The 25,463-nt window shown below is 39.0% G+C and overlaps 1 protein-coding gene across 4 annotated transcripts in view; it reads left to right on the top strand.

Moving 5' to 3' along the window:
• The first annotated feature begins 645 nt into the window (after positions 1-645).
• The window catches only part of LOC117435177 (ataxin-7-like protein 3), a 36,453-nt gene continuing 11,635 nt past the window's right edge, over positions 646-25,463 (top strand). For 2 of the 4 annotated variants that reach the window (XM_034058193.3, XM_034058194.3), the window contains exons 1-7: positions 1,170-1,587; positions 7,786-7,899; positions 11,571-11,684; positions 17,463-17,595; positions 18,318-18,489; positions 21,697-21,794; positions 25,084-25,106. In XM_034058193.3, the coding sequence (XP_033914084.2) occupies positions 11,634-11,684; positions 17,463-17,595; positions 18,318-18,489; positions 21,697-21,794; positions 25,084-25,106 (477 nt within the window). In that variant the 5' untranslated portion in view covers positions 1,170-1,587; positions 7,786-7,899; positions 11,571-11,633. The other 2 variants (XM_034058192.3, XM_059003207.1) reach the window with 2 other exon arrangements.

Below are 25,463 nucleotides of genomic sequence, written 5' to 3'. Positions count from 1 at the left end.
TTTAGTATGCCTTATTTTGCTCTTACTTTTATTGTACTTTCATATCTGCTCTTATATTGTATGATATTCTGTAATGTGATATTTTATAATGCGGTAACTTATAATGGTGAAACAACTTCCACAGTAAATATTTCACTTTTGGTCAGCACAAGGTAATTTTTGTATTTTTTTAAAGAAACTTCCCCCTTTTGTCCCAGTACAGTAGTAATTTTAGCATTTCTTACTTTCGTACAGGAAACCATTTAAACAATGTGGCAGAAGCGGCATCTTGCGAAACGAAACAGATGCGACTAAATACAATTGCTGGGTATTTATCAGTGGCGTAGCCAGGATTTTGTTTCAGAGGTGAATGTAGATTTTATCATGATGGTTGATATTATTCCAGGAGAAAGTTGCGCAAATACAACAACACACAAATATGTTTAGGCTGTGATTCGAAATGTATTTGAGGATAATTATGTGTTTAAACCCGTTACAGGATATCACAATTATAAGATATACTTACTTTTTTTTATCAATATTTTAACGGTGATTTGGTAAGGGGTTAGTTTACATTGTTTCGTATCCATTCGCCGCGTCATTATATCCCAATGTGCTGTTGTAATGCATATAGACTCACGAATGCAGAACCACACATGGCTGTTTCCGTACTACGCATATGAAGTCCGGTCCAATAGTTACTAAAATATGTATAAAACCGTCTTTAAGTTTTAGATTAATTAATGTAAGCTACTTTAAAAGTGTTGTGCGTGTCGATGTCCCGGCATTCATAATTATAAAATGTTTTTGGTCCAAGTAATTCACAAGAACAATATAAATTCGGCAAATATCTATTTAACTATACTTTATGAACACGAAAGGAATAGGCGTTAACAGTCATTTCGTAACTTTAACCCGCTTTTGAATAAATGTGCATTAGTCGTTGTAATATCAACGTTTTAAATCACATTATAACGTCTCTATTTCACCAAAGTCAGTAAAAAGCACAGCAATAATATTTACCATAACAATAATGATATGAATTACATACGACCGCGCAACGTAACTTGAAACAGGGAATCTCTGCCCACACAGAGAGATAATTGGTGAACATCTTAAACAACCACTCTGCTGTTGGTCAGTTTTGGTGTCAAACTGGGCGCGTATCGACAAGGCCTACCAAGGTAGGTTGTCCCCTGTGTGTATGTATTGCTGCTGTATTATTTTTTATTTGGAAATATAATGAGTTTTTGTACAACTCCGTTTGAATGTGGACTAAACAGGCGTGCATATGAAACGTATTGCGCTGCGGTTACAAAACTATTCAGTTAAATACATAGTAATTTAAAAAAAGCGTCTGGCAAAATTATTATTATTATTTTTGCATTTTGTAAGTGTTTGATTTATTCTGCCTCTAGAAAAAATGGGAACATATATGTAATTGTGTGTGTATATTTCTGAGAGGAATTTGGAGAGCTTCAAATTTCATTATCGTAAAGGAGTTCTGCGGGGGTCGGATGGGACACCGGTGTCTTCATGAGATGACTTGCCGGGGAAGGAGCTGCTGGATTCGGCTCTGATCTCCAGCTTCGACCCTAAAGAGCCAGGGTAAGTAAACTGCAAGTAACTAAAGGTAATCGCGTCTTAATACTTGTATAGGATTATCCTTTGGACGGTTTTTACAAATTGCAACATTGCTCCCATTTACAGCTACAGTTTTAACTATTTAGCAAATTTAGTGCACTGGAAATGGTGGCATTCTTTTCTATGAAACCAGTCTGTTGCTTTTCAACAGCATAGTTTGGGCTTTGTTTTTAATCGATGTATTGATGTAAATGGCACGTTAGCATAGCCGCAAAGATAAGATGATCCATGTTTTTAATACATTGCATTTAGAAATTAAACATTGACGTTTTCAGTTGCATTTAGACACAAATACAACGAGTGTTCTGTTTTCAGTGTGGAGATTTTAATATGTATTTGGTTGATTTATTACCTAAAGTATATTTTGGGATGATGACAGTATGGTATATCCTGGACTTACTCGTTTCACTATACCAGACCAAAGTAAATGCTGACTCTGTACTTACAATGCATTGTAGCTTGTGCTACCCACAAATCTGGTTATTTTCTTGCATCTGAAAGTTTCACGCAATAGCAAATAAAAAAAGAACCCTTTCTCTAAACGGTAAAAATCAGATTCCACTCATTGAAGTTTCGACAGGAGAAATAAACTGCAGTTTGCACGTTTAGTTCATGTTTTGTTTTCCATGGTTTTGACGTTCTGATGTGACTTGTAAATTGTGATGTTCAAACTCAAGTAAGGCCTGTTAAATATTTATATATCCCTTCTCGACAAGACTTCTGGTGTAAATTAGTGTTACCACATAGGGAAACGAAAGAAAAAAAGAGGATGCTACATTTTATACATCACCCCGAATAATGAATATAAAGTACGTCACTCCTGAAAGAAAAAGATTTACCCTATCCTTAAACAAATGTCAACTTCCCCAGTAAGGCTCGTCAAAGTAAGAACGCAGTTTTATCTGAGGATAAAAAAATGAAGACAAACTGGTGTTGATCTGGACTCTGTGTCCACTGTAACCCTTGGCATGCACCACTATAGTCCTACTTTTAAAAACGCACTTATTAACCACACGTTGCAGGCTTATAGATCATTAAATAAAGCTGAATAATTAAAGATAATTTTCTCAGAAATTACAATCATAAATGTAAAGATGTTGAGGGTATGCAAGGGAAATACAACACACAATTTTGTGACCATCTCCATAAAAAAACAAAAAAACAGACCACCATTAACCGTCTTATTCCCAGCAAAACAGCATTAATAACAAAATAAATAAACAAATGGTTTTGTTCTCGCTGCCATAACAACATAAAACAATATCAGTCTGTTTGATATATTTTGGGAAGCTAAAAGTCTATGTTGTGCATGAACAAAAAACAAATACATTAATATTAAATACATTTCTATTCTCATGGCAAAAATACACGGAACCATCATAAATTTGTTTTTCAGTTAATTCTGCCTTTTGTCGGGTTTCCACTCTGCAGGTCCTTTTCTGCTGTATAACGTCGTTTCCAAACTGAGACGGTTATGTTTTGTAGAGCTACCAAAGGGCCAAAATAAATAAATAAATCATGGATGTGTTGGGCAACAGTTTTTTCATTCAGTTTGTTGTTGGTAAGACAAGTCGGTGCTAGACGTTGTAGAGATTCTGAGAACAGGCAAGTATATCTATTGGTTATTGCATCACCGACATCTGTATACGTTTTTCTTAGACGGAAGAAGGGAAAACGCAACACAAGTTTGCAATCGGTTGGTTTTGTGCGGCTGCGTAAAGCTGACAGATTTTCAGTCTTGTCCAAATTGTATTTGGAAACAAATTTCAGTCCCTTTGTTGGTTCGCAATTGAGGCGTTTCAACAAGAAGTTTGGAGTGGCATTAAGAAAACTTCTGTTATGTAATGCATATAAAGTGTAGAGATAACCAGGTGTGGTTTTTAATACAAAGTAGAAGTCGCCAAGAATTATATTTTATTATGAAGGTGCCTCGTAATGGCAGTGGTACCACAACTATCAGCTTGTGGCTAGTCTAGGGAATCACCATTGCAGAACATTGGGGATAACATGAAGAACAAATATCCCGTCCAGACATTCTGCATTGGTAGTAAATGGATGCTATTTGGTACACCACTGCAGTTGCAAGACAGTATAAAAATATTTAGCTGTTTTTGCAGAGTTGATGGTTATGTATTTAGGGATTCAGGGATTGGCTTCCTTTTAGATTCTGTATCGTTTTTAAAATTCTGTTGACCTTTCAATCATTTTCAGGGTTTTGAATTTTACTTTTATTTTTAATTGTTTGGTCTCACTGGCATTTTTACTTTGTTTTATTTTTTATTTTGAAGCTCTTTCAGATGGCTTTGCCAAGAATGGTGCTCTATAACAATAATTTCATCAATTGACCAAGATATTTAGTTCCTCTGAGTGGATTCAACCGGACAATACCTGGCCCGCGCACCTAGTCGTTCTCAGAAACATTTGTGGCTTCAAAACCTTTGAGCAGTAGTGAACATCGTAATTTGAAACTAGTGAAAATATTCTAGAAGTATATTAGCCTGTACTTATCCCAGATATTTTCACTCTGTTTCTGAATTCCAAATCGATTTGCTTTACTGTTTTTACCGAATATATTAATATTGCTTGGGTAAAGAGTCTCTTACCAGTTACAAACTTCTATTATTTTTGAAAGGCTGGTGTATTTACAGTACTTGTATTCAGGATGTTTCATTTGAACTGTAAAGTCAGTAACACAGAGCAGCCAGACAGATTAGGGGCTCTGTAGCATAATCCCCCCTTTTTTGTGACTGTGAGATGAAATGTCTACCTAGCTGCTGTACTGAAGTATACTTTCTGGATTGAGGACACAGTGTTAGTGTTATAAGCTTCTGCAAGTAACAGTTAAGTCCTTTTATCCCCCATGCTGGCCCTCACATATTAGACGCATTAAACGGGACTGCAGTGGCCCCAGAAGAGCAGAACTGACAACCCTTCAGTCCTGGAGCAAGTTAATTTCGTCCCCCGTAAATTGATTTCTGCAATGGTAACAGCAAAGAATGCTACAGTTGATATCGCATCTGTTTTGGCATTCGTCTTCAACAAGGATTTCTTTTTTGAAATTAAAATGATACCTAGTCGTCCAAATACGTGTTGGAGTTATTATTTGTGCACCGGCCTGTGAATTCATTAAATCACTTTGTTACGCTACAAGAACACATTAGCATTTATAAAGTGCCTTTCCTGTCATAGGCAATGCCATTTAATCCCAAACCATTTCAAAATATGTAGTCCATGTACTACGCAGAAGCACAGATGATACAGCACATGGCAGTTAAGGTGGGAGCTATAGACCACTAATAAATACATGAGTCAAGCCTATACTGTATGCACATCCTGATATGGTTTCCTCAGTTACTGCTGCAGCTTTGGCATGCTCACTAGATCTGTAATGACTATTACTGCACTGAGGAGGGCTTTACAGTGCGGTGTAGGAGACAGGCTGCTGCTGTGCTATTGTACTCTGCACCAGTAAAAAGCTAATTCTAGTGAAGATAGTGGTAATGGAACCAGGATACAATGAGAGGGAGAACCCATATGTCTGCCGAAAATGCTAGCCTTTGCTTTTGTTGCATGCAGCAAATGCATGGGTCCTGTCTGTGGCTATGGAAAAGATTGACAGAAATGAAATGTTTTAATTTCATGACTGAATGAAATTTAATTTACAGAGTTGTTAATACGTGTCCACACGTCCTGCCACGACAGTGTGAAAATACTGTACTTGGTTTTGACTGCCCCTTCATTTCCTGTTATAGTTTCCTATGTGCACCATAGGACGAGAGCTTATGGAGGGTTCCTATTACCTGTGACAAAGGAAGTGTACGTATTAGACTATAGGCCTTATTTAAAGTAAAAGTGGCATCAAAGGCTTTTTTATATGACCTTTCACTTAAAGGTTTATGATGTATGCAATCACTCTGTTTGGTCCTGTGTTCTCTTGCTCCAATATTTAATTTTAATTAATTTGAAGCTACTTGCTCTTTAATTAGGTCTTTACAACTAATGGCTGGTTTCACAGACCCAGATTTAGCGTTAATTATGGACTACCTTACCTAAGGTAACATTAGGAAGTCTAATTGGAGCCTGTGAAACCAGATAAGTGTAATTTACAGGGGGCAAAGCAATTACATTTACAACGTTTGCATTTAAGGACTTGTGTGCCCAAGGCTAGATTTGGAACATTACCTGTTTTATGTTCTTTCTATGTTCCCAAGACTTGTGCAATACCTTGATAGATACAATGTCTTGTGGCAAGAAAATAGACTTGATCCGAGTCAGTCAGGTAACAGCAAAACAAGCAGACAGTCCTGGGAATAATGAGGTGCAATGGTAAAGCAGGTGCCCATGCCATACCATGCAGAACCTTATAGGTAAGACTGTATAGTCTACCCTCTGTTTGCATCACTGATATCCCCTTGTGGCAGGGCGGAAGCCCTACACATGGGAAATATCTAGTTTTATTGTATATTTTTGCGTTATTTGTTGTAAATTAAATAATTGTTTAACTGCTGTGATGCTCCGCCGGGTTCGATTACCTGTCTGCGTGGAGCAGCAGCTGAAAGCAATAAGCTGTTCCAGCAGGCAGGTGGGCATGTCTAAGCGGAGCGTCAGTATAAAAACATAGCAATCACTGTGATCGGGGCTGCTGCAAGGCCTGCCGTTTTCACGGCACCTTTGATTTATAGTTTGTTGTATTGTGTTTTATTTTTAGTGTCTACAGTCTTGTACCGTCCTCTGTGCGCTACCATCGCTGATAGCGTCACATGACATTATTGTTTGGTTTTTCTTTGTTTTATGTGTTAATAAATACTGAGTGCCGTGCTGGCGTGTTTCACTACACCTGTGTCTCCATGCCTCCATTCCGGCTCCCCTGCCTGTCTGCTTGCTTCAGTAAGGGAACAACACGCAAGAACGCCACACCCCTCCAGCAATCGCTATGGGTACTCAGGTTTAAAGGACCTTTTCCTAGTAGCTCAGGGGCAATCTCAAGATATGTATTTGGGTTAAAGCCCGTTGAGCATTCAAATGTCCCTGTGGCAACCATGAATGTATGCACTTGTTAATATTTATTAAGTCCACAGCAGTCCCACTTTCATGTTTTCAGGGCTTGCTCACAGGAGAACCTTAGGGAGAACAATGGGATACAACTTTTTTCTGGCTACACGGGAAATAGAATAGGCATAGAGGGTGTAAAATAAAAACAGTGTAAGACACCACATACTGTAACTGTTAGCGGATCTCTTGTTAAATGGCATCAGACTGAATTGCTTTCAACTACACAGATCTACAGTACATTAGCAGAACTGAAGTGACATTTGCATTACCTATTGCTAGACTACAAAGGTTCATTTAGGGAAAAAAAAAAAAAAAAATTCCCAAGCTAATCGTAGCCTGTGCTCATGTTTTTGCAACTGTGTCCAATGGAGGATTTGATGCAGCAGATTTCAGGAGGCAATGCAAATTGTGTCATTCCTAGGTTTAACTAAGAGATGTCATCTTGTGTCGTTACTGTAGTTTCTAAACCTGCAAAATGTCTGTTATAATAGGAGATGCACAACACACAGTATTAACTTATTATAAATCACAGTAACAGACCTTATACTCAGGAGCGTCTATTAAACATAAAAATAGAATTATTCTTTCCCAGATGAGATCTGTTCACAGGATTAGATGTACTGGAATTGGTTGGATTTCAAAGGTGTATTAACCAAGGCTTGGGATACGGAAATGTTATTCAAGCACCACATATCCGACTGCAAGTTTGACCTATTACCTTCCTGTGTTACAAGTACCAAGTACTAGGACCATACCTGTTCCCACAGAGTGTAAGGATCAGGTGGGGTCCAGTTACCTGTAACACAGGAAGTGAGCAGGCAACATTGTGCTAGGAAAAATGGGCTTCACCTGCGTCAAGTTGAAAATAAAGCCTTGAAAACAAAACGATCAACAGCAAAGCAATAAGAACGAGAGGGCCTATTAAGTCACCCTGATAAAGAAAGCGACCTGAATGAGTTGACATTTCCCTTGACCTGATGTCTACATGCTTCTCTATACAGGCTGTGCCCTGAAAACAGCATTAGATTCCACAGCAGCCTTCCCATAATCCATTGTGAATGTTGATGTGAGAGGTTGAGATGGTAATATCGATTTTTGTTTCTTTTAAAGGAGAACGTCGCTCTGAGAAAGGAAAGGCTATTCTGCAGGGCAGAGCCAGTCTCCACTCCCCTCAAACCCTGGCTAGATTGCCCCATCCCCCAGTTGGCACATCTCTACATACTTGTAAGTATTGAATACAGGGCCAGTAAGTTGAGTCCAGTGCTACAAAATGACTGCCCAAGTCTGCTAATCGGGGGAAGGGGCTGATTCACAAATTACTCCTCGGAACTGAAGTACAGTGGGGCCCATGGAAAAAAATATATATTGATGGGAGAAAGAAATGTTGACAATTACATAAATGTAACATAAAAGCAACATAAGATTTAGTCTTACTTTGGCTAGAAAACAGAAATGATATAATCGTATCCACGATTTAGACGCTTCCTATCCTACACATATGGCTGGGATTAAAAACTGATTGTGTGGAGGAATGACAGACAATGACTGATAACTGTGAGTATGCAGAGCGACTCTTCTTTCCGGTCTCTTTGTCCAGAGCCCAATATACCTTTGTCCAAACCTGGAACATCAATTAGTTCTGTAACACCTGTCTTCAAAGCAAGAGTGGGGAGGTGAAATCACTTTATCTGGTGCAGGCTGGGGTGGAGGGATGGTTTCCGGACTTTTGGTATATACCTGAATAGCAATGATGTAGATTAAAAAGTACTTCACTAGTCATAACACAATAAAAAAAGTGTATTCTTTTTTGTCAAAATGTTATTGCAACATTGTACCAACCTATGTCATAGGGGGGACGGAGACTTGCTATATATACTAATATATATACATACACAGTAGAAGCCTGTTACTTCGAACCCCTTTCTTCCGAATCGCCTTGTTAACCACACTGCAAGCGTGTCCCCAACAAATTCATATGGCTGACAAACAAAAAAGGACAGTACTCACTCTAGCTGAAAAATTATTGAACGGTTGGAAAAGGCTGAATGTGCTGTTCAATTTGCTAAAGAGTACGGTGTGGGAAAGTCAAATTTCTGACACACAAACTTCAAAACAAAAAATGTTTGAGTACCATAGAATCAAGCACCGCCACAGAACTGTGCGACTGTGAAGACAACGCGAGAGAAAGAGCTTGTACATGTGGTTCATGCAAGAAAGGGAAAAGGCACTCCCATTTCAGGAGCAGTGCTTCAAGAGAAAGCATTGTTATTCCATAGTCGACTACATCCAGAGGACACGTTTTAAAACTAGTGATGGATGGCTGTACAGGTTTTAAAAAGAGACATGGCACCGGGCTTAGCAGGGGAAAAACTCAGCGCGCATACAACGCAGTTAGAAGAACCGTTTCGTCAGAAAATGCTTCAGTGTAACACTTAGGAAACACAGTGTTTGGGGCAATGAGAAGAATGCTAATGTTTAAATAAACCTTTTAAAGATGACCATGCATCTCTCTCTCTCTCTCTCTCTCTCTCTCTCTCTCTCTCTCTCTCTCTCTCTCTCTCTCTCTCTCTCTCTCTCTCTCTCTCTCTCTCTCTCTCTCTCTCTCTCTCTCTCTCTCTCTCTCTCTCTCTCTCTCTCTCTCTCTCTCTCTCTCTCTCTCTCTCTCTCTCTCTCGCCTCAAAATAGCAATCGATTAATTGGGCACACAAAATATAATCGTTCCAAAAAATATCGGTGATTGTACCGCCCACAACTCCACAGACGTGATTATTTTTAATATCATTGCTATTAAGTAAAAGCTTGTGCACAACAATTGAATGCGAGGGGTAATTAACTGTAATATAGCTTTCCGCGTGGTACTGTAGGAGGACCGGCATAAAAATGTTTTATCTAGAGGTTCCTTCGAAATTCGGGTACCCGGTTCCTGCTTTGGAACCGACGAACTGGATACAAATATCAAGGATCCGGTTCCAGCGAGTACTATTATGTTTTTAATAAAACTTATTCAAAATCATAAAACAATTGATTATCAAAGACTTGATGTCTGTCAAATACATTTGATAACTATAATGGACGTATTCATATTGAGAATATACCCCAGAACAAACCTGCACTTACCTGGACTATATATTTGCGTTTTGTTGTCCTTGTTATCTGTCATAAGCTGTTTTGAACCTATATACAAACCAATTAAAACTGGTTCTACCATTTACTTTTGTTAAGTGACATGCTATAACTTTAGGTGTCACGGAATGCATAATAACACACTATACAAATGGAACATGTCGATTTTTTATGATAAACACACTCCCTGTGCGTGGCGGTGTCTGATCCAGTTAAATTGCACAAGCTCTTATTTCTTCATCAGCCTTTGTTCCTCTCCATTATGCAACCCGTTGCATATGTTGCCCCTTTTAAATGGTAAACAAATCATTGAAACTGTCTGTAAACATTGTGTGATTTTCCTGTGTTTAATGTAAGCTCTGAATCAAAACTCTTAAAATGAAGCTGTACATAGCTGGTGTACATTGGAAGTTTGCAGTCACCAGCTTTGTCGTTTGACCTTGCGATGCGTGGGTATAGCGCTTTGGTGCCTGCGAGAATTGAGCAAAACTCTTAAATGTAACTTCTTGTTATCTGGGTTTCTGCTGACATTGGTGAAGTGAAGAAGAAACACTATTAATGTGCTTTGTCTCACACCATGCATCATGCTAGGGAAATAAGACCAAATTTGGTCAAGGAAATTATGTAAGCTAGCTGTATGTCTGTGCTGTACGAAGTAATTGCTAAGTGCATCTCGCTCGTCCTTTCCAAACAATAAATCAAAAACACAGCTTTTCACCGTCGCATATAATCCAAATCATAATACAAAACAATAATAAACAAAGGGATGGGACACTCCGCCACATCTCATTACCTATTTAATAGATACACAATGGGAACCAATCTTGTACCTAACTCTACAGTTTATCCATATTGGATCAACACTGAAAATGCAGTTTTGACTTGATATTATGTGACCTTCACCTGGAGCTGCCATTTGCTATAGTCTGAAGGAGGGAGGCCCTCAGCAAGGCTACTGCATTTCCTAATTGTTTCCTCCCCCAGCCTGGAGCTGTTTGTCTGCCCATATGTCAGGCTGTGCTGCAGGTCTGGGGATGGGAGGGTAGAGAACTGAGGTCCTCCACTTGCAGCGCAGCACTCGCAAGCAGAAGCTTGTCAACACTTGGACTGAGACTGTCTGTCTGTTTCACTCCTGTTTTCAAGCTAAAAACAGAAAGGCAAGAATTCATGCTGCCGCATACACACACAAAACGCATCCATTTAATAGTGATTGTTGTCCTGCATCAAAGGGTACGGTCCATTTTATTAGCTGATGACTAATGAAAATCATTGCAGATGTTCAAATACTGTAGGCCCATGTCAGGATATGTGCCTCTATGGGGAGGAAAAACTGCTTGAGCAGAAATTATCTACGATGTACAACAATGAAAAAAATAACTATTACTGGCCAAGAAGTTCTAGCATTGATTGTTGTGTTTTTTTTTGTTGCATATCCCAATTTGCAATCTATCTTGCATTCATTCAAATCCAAACTACAGAATGACTGAGCAAAGTGCACTTTTCCAAAAAACGCAACCAGTTGCAACTAGTCAACTAGCAAAATAACTAGTAAAATCCACTAACTGTAGATTCCTTATTAGTTAACCCTCTGTTATTTAACTCTCTATTAGTCAATTTATTTACAGACCCAAGAAAGCAGTTTTTTGCATGAGCCTGTCATAATATGCCATGCCAATATTGCATGGGTTTCCATCAAGACTGCCTCATGAGACGTTCGAATGAGATGATCTTTCCAGGTCTTTAACCTGAATTATTTTTGTATTGTTTTGCAGTGCTGTTTCCCAACGCCACCTGTACTATGTAGACAACAATTCTACCCCATTTAGTGTTTGCAAATGAAAATGGAGGAAATGTCTCTATCTGGCCTGGACAACAGTAAACTGGAGGTAAGAAGGAAAGGGAGTCTGGCTTAATCAGTGCCTCAGTCTGATCTAAGCAGTGTGGCATCTTAATACGGCCACTCCAATATATATAAACCTCGCTTTCTGCTGACCTTCATTCACTGTGTTCTTATTGTACGTATTTAGAACATAAGAACATAAGAAAGTTTACAAACGAGAGGAGGCCATTCAGCCCATCTTGCTAGTTTAGTTGTTTGTAGCTTATTGATCCCAGAATCTCATCAAGCAGCTTCTTGAAGGATCCCAGGGTGTCAACTTCAGCAACATTACTGGGGAGTTGGTTCCAGACCCTCACAGTTCTCTGTGTAAAAAAGTGCCTCCTATTTTATGTTCTGAATGCCCCTTTACCTAATCTCCATTTGTGACCCCTGGTCCTTGTTTCTTTTTTCAGGTCAAAAAAGTCGCGTGGGTCGACATTGTCTATACCTACATTTAAGAAGGGGGCCAATAAATCACCCCTTAGGAGGGAAACCCCCTCTGGATTAATACAGAGTTAAAAAAGATCAGTGTTCAGATCTGCCACTGTTTGGGAACTAAGTTTGAACCGAACTCTGTAACGGTGTAACAGTTTATCCTTATTGGATCAACATTGCAGATGCACAGCGAGGAAATCGGGGAACATTCCCCTGTCACCCGAATTATCCAGTCCAGTGATGAATTCATTATTTTGTGTTTTCTAAGTAGCATGTGTATATGTAAATGCAAGTACAGTACAAGTACAAAGTTACTTTCATTGGAAACACCCAGCCCTTACTGCTTCGTTCCTGGCGTTTGCACTCGAGAAGAGCAGATGGAATCTAATGCAATGTCTAATAAAGATTTGTGTGTAAGCAATCTTTTTTTGTTGTTGTAAAGGCCATGAGGAATGATTGCACATTAACTAGTCAAGAAGTTAATACAGATTTTGTTTCAAATAAACCACTGGTTTCAGTGTTACTGTATTTCCAGAACAAACATTCACAGTATTAGAAGTACAAAAGAGCAAAGTTGAACATAAGGACACCACCATGATGTTTTTTTTTTCCCCTCATATTGAACCTTGGAAACTATGAGAATCAGAAATACAAGCTTATTGATAAGGGATTTCATGTGAGTTAAAAGTGCTTGCAAAAGAAAAAAGAAAAAACATGGATTCATTCATATAGGACTTGAAAGCATGGCAATTATTTCTTTTAAATGTTAATTTACTTTCATTCTTGAGTCCCCTGGGAGGTTTGGGATTTTCTCTGTAATGTCCCCAGTGGTTTTAATGAGAAACTTTCATGTCCTGTGAAACTGGTTTAGAGAGAGAAGGATAGAGTTGTATTGGAGTTGAATTTTTACTTTTTTTTTTTTTTTTTTTTTTTAACTACCTTTCTTTAATTTGATTTATAACCATAAATGCTGTTTATAAATCACGTATCAACCTCTCGGTTACAGATTTTGTCGATGTTCATTTTATCTCTTATCTGGTTTTCAGCTGTCATCCCATGCATAGAATGTACACCATTCATTCATTCATAAGAACTTAAGAAAGGTTACAAACGAGAGGAGGCCATTCGGCCCCTTTTTAGAATTTTGAATGCTTGAATCAGATCGCTGCATAGTCTTTGTTCAAGACTGAATAGATTCATTTATTTTAGCCTGTCTGCATATGACAAGCCTTTTAAACCTGGGATAATTCTGGTCGCTCTTCTTTACACTCTTTCTAGAGCAGCAATATCCGTTTTGTAGCGAGGTGACCAGAACTGAACACAATATTCCAGATGAGGTCTTACTAATGCATTGTAAAGTTTTAACATTACTTCCCTTGATTTAAATTCAACACTTTTCACTGTATATCTGAGCATTTTGTTGGCGTTTTTTATAGCTTCCCCACATTTGTCTAGATGAAGACATTTCTGAGTCAACATAAACTCCTAGGTCTTTTTCATAGATCCCTTCTTCAATTTCAGTATCTCCCATATGATATTTATAACGCACATTTTTATTGCCTGCGTGCAGTACCTTACACTTTTCTGTATTAAATGTCATTTGCCATGTGTCTGCCCAGTTCTGGATGCTGTCTAGATCATTTTAAATGACCTTTGCTGCTGCAACGGTGTTTGCCACTCCTATTTTTGTGTCATCTGCAAATTTTGCTTACCATACTGATCCCTGTGGTACACCACTGGTTACCTTGCTCCATTCTGAGGTTTCTCCTCTAATCCATACTTTCTGTTTTCTACATGTTAACAACTCCCTAATCCATGTGCATGCATTTCCTTGAATCCCTACTGCGTTCAGTTTGAGAATTAATCGTTTATGCAGGACTTTGTCAAAAGCTTTCTGGAAATCTAAATAAACCATGTCATATACTTTGCAATTATCCATTGTCGATGTTGCATCCTCAAACAAATCAAGCAGGTTAGTTAGACATGATCTCCCTTTCCTAAAACCATGCTGACTGTCTCCCAGGATACTGTTACCATATAGGTCATTTTCCATTTTGGATCTTATAGTTTCCATAAGTTTACATATAATAGAAGTCACGCTTATTGGTCTATAGTTACCTGGTTCAGTTATGTCTCTCTTTTTGTGGATCAGTATTAAGTTTGCAGTTCTCCACTCTGTCGGTACAGCCCCTCTCTCAAGAAACTGTTGCATGATCTTTGTTAGCGGTTTGTAAATAACTTCTTTCATTTCTTTGAGTACTGTTGGGAGGATCTCATCCGGCCCAGGTTATTTGTTTATTTTAAGAGCTCCTAGTCCCTTTAACACTTCTGCCTCTGTTACGCTAAAGTTATTTAAAACTGGATAGGAACAGGTCGACATGTGGGGCATGTTGCCCGTATCCTCTTTTTGTAAAAACTTGTAAAAAGTAATAATTTAATATATTTGCAATTTTGTTCTCTTCATCTGTGGTGTTGCCATTTGTATCTCTTAGACATTTTACTATCTCCTTGAATGTTCTTTTGCTGTTTATAATATTGGAAAAACTTTTTGGAATTGGTTTTAGCCCTCTTGGCAATGTTAAATTCTGTCTCTCTACAGTGCCTTGTATAAGTATTCACCCCCCTTGGACTTTTCCACATTTTGTAGTGTTACAACCTGGAATTAAATGGATTTAATTGTGATTTTTACCATTTGATTTATACAACATACTTAACACTTTGAAGGTGCAAAATATTTTTTATTGTGACACAAAATGTTAATTAAACAAAAAAAAGACATTTGTTGGTTGCATAAGTATTCACTCCCCTGAGTCAATACTTGGTAGAAGCACCTTTGGCAGCAATTACAGCTGTGATTCTTTTTGGGTAAGTCTCTACCAGCTTTGCAAATCTGGATCCTGCAATTTTTGCCCATTCTTCTTGGCAAAATTGCTCAAGCTCTGTCAAGTTGGATGGGGACCGTTGGTGAACAGCAATTTTCAAGTCTTGCCACAGATTCTCAATCGGATTGAGGTCTGTGCTTTGACTGGGCCATTCTAAGACATTCAGGTTCTTGTTTTTAAACCACTCCAGTGTAGCTTTGGCTGTGTGTTTAGGGTCATTGTCCTGCTGGAAAGTGAACCTCCGCCCCAGTCCCAGGTTTCTTGCAGACGGAAACAGGTTTTCCTCTAGAATTTCCCTGTATTTGGCTCCATCCATCTTGCCCTCAATCCTGACCAGTTTCCCAGTCCCTGCCGATGAAAAGCATCCCCATAACATGATGCTGTCACCACCATGCTTCACCGTGGGGGTGGTGTTCTCAGCGTTTTGCGCTAAGGCCAGATTTAGCCAGTCTGAAGAGGCCAATTTTGGTCTCTTCAGACCAGAGAACCTTTTTCCACATGTTTGCTGTGTCTCCCACATGCCTTTTGGCAAAATCCAAACGGGATTTGATATGGATTTTTTTCAGCAATGACTTTCTTCTCGCCACTCTCCCATAAAGCCCAGCTTTGTGGAGCGTCCGGGTTATAGTTGTCCCATGGACGGTTTCTCCCACCTCAGCTGTGGATCTCTCCAGCTCCTTCAGAGTTACCATTGGCCTCTTGGTTGCTTCTCTGACTAATGCCCTCCTTACTTGGTCACTGAGTTTTGGTGGACGGCCTTCTCTAGGCAGAGTCGCGGTTGTGCCATATTCTTTCCATTTTTTAATAATGGATTTAACAGTGCTCCGGGTGATATTCAAAGTTTGGGATATTTTTTTATAACCCAACCCTGATTGGTGCTTCTCCAGAACTTTATCCCGGACTTGTTTTGATAGGTCCTTGGTCTTCATGATGCTGTTTGTTTAGATATGCTTTCTAACAAACTCTGGGGCCTTCCAGAAACAGGTGTATTTAATCTGAGATCATGTGACACTTTAATTGCACACAGGTGGACTCCATTCAACTAATTATGTGACTTCTGAAGGCAATTGGTTGCACCAGAGCTTATTTAGGGGTGTCACAGCAAAGGGGGTGAATACTTTTGCAATCAAGACTTTTCAGTTTATTTGTAAATAATTTTGAAAAATATGTAGATTTTTTCCCCCACTTCGACATTATGGACTATTTTGTGTAGATCAGTGACAAAAAAATCCTAATTAAATCCATTTGAATTCCAGGTTGTACACTACAAAATTTGGAAAAGTCCAAGGGGGAGTGAATACTTATGCAAGGCACTGTATTCATTCATGTATTTATTTATTTATTTATTTATTTATTTATTTGTTGGGGGTGGGGGGGTAGTTTCCAGATTATAAATGCCTATGATTATTTATATTGGCTTTATGCGTTGTATTCCATAGTTCTCTAGGACAAGTTTGATAATGTAATATACAATACTATGGGCCCCATCGATTTAAGCCAACATCAATCTGAAAAAATGTTGTTTTTGTTTTGTTTTTTGTTACCATGTCTGTTCGTGGCTCAGTTTTTTTTCTTTGTTTTTTTTTTACTCCTGTTTGAGGCCCGGATGATTTTAAACACATGGCTGCAGAAAACTCCTCTTGTAACGTCTCCACAAGTCCCTCTGGCAGTGCTGAGGATCTGAAACCAGTCCCAGTCACATTTAAATCAGGACCAGGGCAGGAATGAGTAATACTGCACCACATAGTCAAACATTAAAAATGAATGAGAACTGCTGCAGTGGTAGTGTACTGGTATGAAAGCCAGCGTGGCTCTGTTTTACATTTCTCTGCTAAGGTAAAGCTTTAGCGTGTAATACATTGATGCTGTTGTAACCATCCGAATTGGCCCCCCGATATTAAAATCTGAACCTCAATATTTGCTTTGTTGTCCAAAATGTTTACCATTGTCTTTGCACTGTAGGGGTTACAGGTGTTGAATTCTGATGAGTGTTCCATAATTCATACCTTGTTGTTAATATGCAGGTGGATTCCTACTGCCAAACCATTTCAGCTAGCACCTTCATGTATATGTTGTTGTGTTCATTTAAAAGGGCCAATCTAACGGCACCCTTCACTTTAACACATGTCCTAGATGACCACTGTGTTGTGGAAAATGTGCCTTTCTGGGTGATAAAGTCCTAATGGTTTTTTTTTTTTTTTTCTTAACAGAATAAATATTTTCAAGTTTGTCTGTGAATATTGATAGTACAAATACCTGAACTTCACACAAGTACATTCAGTACAGCTCATTTGTTTAAAGAACTTGCTTTAATAGTTTATTGCTACATTCTGAGTTTAGTGCACACACGGCTGTGTCCTGGTTGAGTGTATAGGACTGAAGTGCAGACACCAACATGCTAATGCTTAATGAATATATCAATCTCTCTCTCTCTCTCTTCCCCCCCCCCCCGCCCCCCTCCGTTCCAGGCCATGGCTCATGAGATCTACACAGATCTGATTGACGATGCCTGCCTGGGGCTGTCTTTCGAGGTCCACCGAGCTGTGAAGTGTGGCTACTTCCTTCTGGATGAAACAGACCCAGAGAGCATGAAGGACTTCGGTGAGTTAGGTGCACAGCTTTGCAGCACTGAATTAGAGAGTTTGCAGTAGGTAAGTAAGTAAAATCAGATCATTATGAGCTCTAATTTCGTTTGTCATTGAATAAACCTACATTTGTAATGTAATTTAATTTCATATTTTTCAATAAATGCTGTATTTTAATGGTGAGAGAGGTGATGATGGGCTCGAACTTATGAGAAAATCACAAATGGGTCCTGTTCTATTTTTTTTTTTTTTTTTTACTACTAATTGTTTACAACGTTTGGCTCTGTTTTTTTTCTTCTACTGGTGAAATCTCCCAAGTAAATGCTGATAAATGTATTGCCCATGTGTGATTTTAATAAAATTAAAACAGTCGGCAATATGTTTAAAAATACAACTCTGCAATACGGACAACATGGGACACTGCACAAGTAACATAACGCATTCCAGAATCTGGAAAACAGCCTGGAACACAGCAATACTGATGTAGTGGAACTAAAGTGACTAGTCTACTATTTGAGAAATAAATCTGCATTTTATTTCACCTTTTGAAACACTTTTTAAATATAAAATGAAGAATGATCAAAAATAGAAACATGCGAGACATAAATGTGCCCGAGGCCCGTGACCAAAACTCTTTCAGAACCTCTGCTGTACAGTGATGTGCTCTCTGCACAGGAATATTTTGTTTCCTATTATATCACCTTCATTATTACATCACCTCTGTTTCTCTCCTTTCAGAAATCGTAGACCAGCCAGGCGTGGATATCTTCGGGCAGGTGTATAACCAGTGGAAGAATAAGGAGTGTGTGTGTCCCAACTGTAACCGAAGCATTGCAGCCTCGCGCTTCGCCCCACACCTGGAGAAGTGTCTGGGCATGGGCAGGAACAGCAGCCGAATCGCCAACCGCAGGTGAGCAGACCACAGCACCGGAGCCGTACCTCACAGTGTGAAATATCATGCCCCATACCCTTATACACTGCGTGATATACCTGCACCTGGCACTGGAGGAATGGAGTATAATCTTGTTGTTGCTGTTTGAGTGAACTGTGACATTCAGCTTGCCCTTGTACCCTGTGCTTTTTTTAAAATCTTTTTTAAGTTGTATTTCCTGGTTGTAATTTGTTGCCAAAATGATATTATGATAACAAACCTATTTGCTTACTGAGAAGCCCATGGTATGGAAAAGCATGTGAAGCATTTCTGCAGTTAAGAAACTACAGGTATTCTGCCATGTTGCCGTGCTAATATTTCAAACTATTTCAGAGGCCGACTTCGTCCGTTTGCTAACGGTGTCTTTCTTAACCACTTCAACTCCAGATGTAAAAGTGAAACCCCTTCCCAGGTACTAGATTTTGAAAATAATAATAATAATAATGTTTTCAAACCTGTAATTGCTATAAAATGTTAACATATTATGAATAAAACACAAATAAATGACTTAAACTGTGTTTTTCATTAACCCTTTATGCTGCTGTATACTACATACCCATATTCAATATAGAGATAAAAACATTTTTTTAACAAAGAAAACAAACGCTGATAATAACAATAATAATCAGTAAACAGTAATTATCAAATAAAAATCAAACAACATCAAAACGCGTGCCATTATCGACTTGCTCTGTGCCATTTATTGAAATGTTCAATACAACAGAACCCGGGATTGCCTTTGCAACCACTGCACATTTTTCTTTTGTCTTTTCTTTTGTTTTCATTTTCGTAGCAGACCCTGCACCTTTTTTACGGTGTCTGCTTCGCTTGTGTTGGAGGGATAGTCACAATTGCGTGTACAGGGCTACTTTGCACAGGCATTGTGATGGATCTGGCTGCCGCATTGCCTGTACCCAGTGCTGTGTTTTGATAGTATTTCGTCACAGCACTGCCATTTCAAACCAAACAGCTTCCCGTTTGCAGCTGGCTTACCTGTAAAGTAGCTGCATGCTCTTCTGTTCGTACAGTTTGTATCGTTCTTGGCTCCACATCCTCTTCATCATAATCGCTGAGTGATAAGTCAGCATCACTGTCGCTGGTATTGAAATCCTCCGAACCAACTTCACTCCCGTTGCTCATTATAGAAAGACCACATATGTTGCCATGTTTCGCTGTTGCTAAAAACTATATAAACTATAACTAAAGAAGTAAAACTAATAATAAATCAAAAATAATAATTTAAAACACTATATATATATATACTTGTAAAAGCTGAATGGCTTCCTGCAATATATCTCAGCCTTCTAAACGCCACAGTTAGATTGGAATTGCTACATGACACGCAATTGGATAAAAATGTCACCTGACCCTCCCCCAACTTTCATTGCACATTCCACAGTACTGCTTTAGAGAATGAAACCTGAAATGCTAGACTGAGGAACCAATCATAGAATAGAATGGGAAACGTAACTTACGCAGGTACGGCATGGTACTGTAAGTGGGTTTTCAATTGACGTACGTGCGTACGTCATGGTGTTGAAGTGGTTAAATGTCAGATTAAGACGAGCAATTCTACTTCATGGTTTCCGAATGTTTTTTAAATCTCTAGATACCCTCGCTTGTGACTTCATATTGAAACCCTGCTGCTGAATGTGTTGGTGACCTTGACTACTTATTTAATGTGGCTGCCTTGTTGAGGTCATGTGACCTTTAAGTTTATGCTGTATGGAGAAAGTACAGCTGTGGCCAAAAGTTTTGCATTGCTTAGAATTTTAGGATTGAGACATAATTAAAAAAAAAAAAAAGGAAATAAATATTAACTTAATTTTGATCTTTTACTTATGTAATTAATGAAACAAAAAAATTGGTATCGCAAAAATCTACTAGATGCCATAATGGTAGTACAGTATTTCATGTTGGATTTCAAAATGTCAAATTTTCATCAGTTTTTCATTAAATATATGGAAAACTACAAAGCGGCGTGTAATTCAGTATGTTAACGTAACATTATTCAGCAGGTTTCATTCGCCTTTATGAAGCAGAATGTGTTAATTATATAGGGTGATACAAAACTGTTGGCCAGAGCTGTACACTTTATTGTTTTCACTGCCGTTTTGTCTTTTAACCCCTTCAGGTACACAAGGAACTGAGCAGCTGTTCAAACAGCTGCTTCTTAAAATACATTTTGAAAGTGACTGAAGTATCATGAGGAAATGGACAGTTTGGATATTTAGATCCAACCTGTCAGTAAATCTTAAACCCTGTTTCGTGCACCTCACTCCAAAAATACGAAAGTTAGCATCATTTTATTTGTGGTACAACCTCTGAACTTATCAAGGATAGTGGCACTGGAACAATTTTTATAAAGTGGGCGTGCTGAAAGCCATTGAACAAAACTGTAACCCCCAGCACCTGTAGGTCCAGCTCCCCTGATCAGCGATGCAGGTGTTTTATACATATTAATGTTTACACACAGTGTGGTTTTTTTTTTGTTTGTTTTTTTTTTTATAAAATTAGTCATTGCCAATTATTTTTATTTTTTTCTCCCAATTTGGAATCGCCAATTATTTTATTATGCTCAGCTCACCGCTACTACCCCTGCGCTGACTCGGGAGGGCGAAGACGAACACACGCTGTCCTCCAAAGCGTGTGCTGTCAGCCGACTGCTTTTTTTCGCACTGCGGACTCACCATGCAGCCACCCAAGAGCTACAGCGTCAGAGGACAACGCAGCTCTCGGGCAGCTTACAGGCAAGCCTGCAGGCACCCGGCCAGACTACAGGGGTCACTGGTGCGCGGTGAGCCGAGGACACCCTGGCCGACCTAGCCCTCCCTCCCCCCGGGCGGCGCTCGGCCAATTGTGCGCCACCCCCTGGAAGCTCCTGTCCTCGGTCGGCAAAGGAATAGCCTGGACTCGAACTCGCGACGTCAGGACTATAGAGCGCATCCTGCACTCCACACGGAGCGCCTTTACTGGATGCGCCACTCGGGAGCCCCCTGAGACAGTTTTATCAGAGATGACTTTCTCATAACACCCCTCCCCCTGGGATGCTATGTTTTTGTTCTCAAAAGCTCCCATTTCTGATTTGTTTTGAAGCACTGCGTAGCTTGAGACTGGAAGATTGGTTTATGGAGTGCCAGGTTCTGTGTTTTAACCTCAGAGTTATTCTGCCTTCTTATTAAACAGGATAGCCAGTAGTAACAATATGAACAAATCAGAAAGTGACCAGGAGGACAACGATGACATCAATGACAACGACTGGTCCTATGGCTCAGAGAAGAAAGGTGAGCACAGCAAGGGTGTGGGAAAAGCACCCAATAATACAGAGGCTACAGAGCATTCACACCCAATAATACACAGGCTACACAACATTCACACCCAATAATACACAAGATACATAGCATTCACACCCAATAATACACAGGATACACAGCATTCACACCCAATAATACACAAGATACATAGCATTCACACCCAATAATACACAGGATACACAGCATTCACACCCAATAATACACAGGCTACACAACATTCACACCCAATAATACACAGGATACATAGCATTCACACCCAATAATACACAGGATACACAGCATTCACACCCAATAATACACAGGATACACAGCATTCACACCCAGTAATACACAGGCTACATAGCATTCACACCCAATAATACACAGGATACACAGTATTCACACCCAATAATACACAGGATACACAGCATTCACACCCAATAATACACAGGATACACAGCATTCACACCCAATAATACACAGGATACACAGCATTCACACCCAATAATACACAGGATACACAGCATTCACACCTAATAATACACAGGATACACAGCATTCACACCCAATAATACACAGGATACACAGCATTCACACCCAATAATACACAGGATACACAGCATTCACACCCAATAATACACAGGATACACAGCATTCACACCCAATAATACACAGGCTACAGAACATTCACACCCAGTAATACACAGGCTACAGAGCTTTCACACCCAATAATACACAGGCTACACAGCATTCACACCCAATAATACACAGGATACACAGCATTCACACCCAATAATACACAGGATACACAGCATTCACACCCAATAATACACAGGCTACAGAAGATTCACACCCAATAATACACAGGCTACAGAACATTCACACCCAATAATACACAGGCTACAGAACATTCACACCCAGTAATATACAGGCTACAGAACATTCACACCCAATAATACACAGGCTACAGAACATTCACACCCAATAATACACAGGCTACAGAACATTCACACCCAGTAATACACAGGCTACAGAACATTCACACCCAGTAATACACAGGCTACACAACATTCACACCCAATAATACACGGATACACAGCATTCACACCCAATAATACACAGGATACACAGCATTCACACCCAATAATACACAGGATACACAGCATTCACACCCAATAATACACAGGCTACAGAACATTCACACCCAATAATACACAGGCTACAGAACATTCACACCCAATAATACACAGGCTACAGAACATTCACACCCAATAATACACAGGCTACAGAACATTCACACCCAATAATACACAGGCTACAGAACATTCACACCCAATAATACACAGGCTACAGAACATTCACACCCAGTAATACACAGGCTACAGAGCTTTCACACCCAATAATACACAGGCTACACAACATTCACACCCAATAATACACGGATACACAGCATTCACACCCAATAATACACAGGATACACAGCATTCACACCCAATAATACACAGGATACATAGCATTCGCACCCAATAATACACAGGATACACAGCATTCGCACCCAATAATACACAAGATACATAGCATTCGCACCCAATAATACACAGGATACAGAGCTTTCGCACCCAATAATACACAGGATACAGAGCTTTCGCACCCAATAATACACAGGCTACACAGCATTCGCACCCAATAATACACAGGCTACACAACATTCGCACCCAGTAATACACAGGCTACAGAGCTTTCACACCCAATAATACACAGGCTACACAACATTCACACCCAATAATACACGGATACACAGCATTCACACCCAATAATACACAGGATACACAGCATTCACACCCAATAATACACAGGATACATAGCATTCACACCCAATAATACACAGGATACACAGCATTCGCACCCAATAATACACAAGATACATAGCATTCGCACCCAATAATACACAGGATACAGAGCTTTCGCACCCAACAATACACAGGCTACACAGCATTCACACATGCAGTTTTACATACATGAATCCTTTCAATCTTACCAGCCTTGCATTTTAATTCTATAGGTAGATCTCATGTAAACAAATCTGAAAGACGCACATACACGTGATTCGCACAGGACTAAAAATCACGTGTCGTCAGAGTTTGTCAGTTTTCATCAAGGAAAGTCATTAAATGCCAAATTAAATGTGATGTTGTGGCCATGATTTATAAACAATGAACCGGGTGTAAGTAACAAATTAATAAATAACACGTTTCTTTAGAAACTACATGTGAAGTGCACAACAACGTATTTCATCAGCTGTGATCACAAGATAAGTGTCGGCTTCTTCAAGATGCTTGTCATTTATTTCACTTGAAAAACTAATGACAGGTTTTATTGTAAACGTTTGTATCAGTATTGTGCATTCACAACAGAGGCAAGGCACTGGAAGGAAGACAAAAAACATGAATCTTTTAGCATTGAAACATTTAATCAAAGAACTAGAGCAGAACAGAAGGACTACAGAGTTATGGTACAATGCAAGTCAGAATGTGAACTGTATGATTTGCCTGGCTACAGAGAAAAAATTCTGTGGCGAAAGTTGGAGTCTACAAATAAATAAAAGACATCGAGAATATATTTACTGCATAAACAAACTAAAAATAGATTTCTGTTGTAATATTAAAGTAATTGCCAAAAAAACATAAAATAAACAGGAATCCTACCTGTTTTGACTTCCATTAGCTAAATAGATCTCAATGTGCAGTTTTGAAAGAACCACATGTTCTAGCACACATAAATATTTTAATTTTAAAACATGCTATCTGGTACTACTATAGGTTAAAGGAAACTCTCAGTTTTTATGCCTTATTCTTGGCTTAACTGTTTGCATTTGCACTTCCTTGGTCGTTTCACTTCAGCAATGTCTTCTGGGTCGTTTTACTGGCTGAAAACAGTCAATAGGGGACAATTTCACCCTCCAGAGAAATGACCAAGAAAGTGTGACACTATCTGAAAGCATGGCTTGCAAGCAGAGATTTCTTTAACCAAGTGTTGTACCAGATACCCTGTTTTAAAATGCAAATACAAGTTTTCATTCAAAACTGCACATTTGAGACCTCGGTAACAAAAGGAAGTACACAGCCTGTAAACGTGATGGAATTATTGTGTTATCTACAGTCACTTTAACTAGATTTCAACTGACCTGACAAATGGTTTAGAGTTTGAAGCTGTAGTTTTGAAGTAAATATTTTCTCTTGAAACTGTTTAGTCTAACTTCTGCCTCTCCTCTCGTTTACAGCTAAGAAGAGAAAATCTGATAAGGTATTTTTACATTCTTTGAAACAACCCGGGTTTGTGGTAAGTTTTATTCTTTAGTAGAAACATAACTTTGAACATGTGAATGAAACAACACTTGGTCATAATAATGACACACACTTGTATTCAGGATTACCTGTTTGTTAATGCTTTTTAAATGTTTTGATTAGCAATACGAATGTCAGGATAAATCTAGTGCTGATATGTTTTTGTTAGTTTGTTCTTGGTTGTCAAGAATGTACAAGTTTTGGCATCAACTTAATAAAATTACATTTTAGATTTATTAAAAACAAGGTTTTAAAAGAACAGTGTGTATGTATATGTGTGTGAGAGTGTATGTATGTGTGTGTGTATGTGTGTGTG

Source organism: Acipenser ruthenus, chromosome 28 (genome assembly GCF_902713425.1).
Source record: "Acipenser ruthenus chromosome 28, fAciRut3.2 maternal haplotype, whole genome shotgun sequence".
In the NCBI taxonomy this organism is placed as follows: Eukaryota; Metazoa; Chordata; class Actinopteri; order Acipenseriformes; family Acipenseridae; genus Acipenser; species Acipenser ruthenus.
The sequence above is the reverse complement of the archived record's forward strand: the minus strand, read 5'-3'. Positions and strand labels throughout refer to the sequence as shown.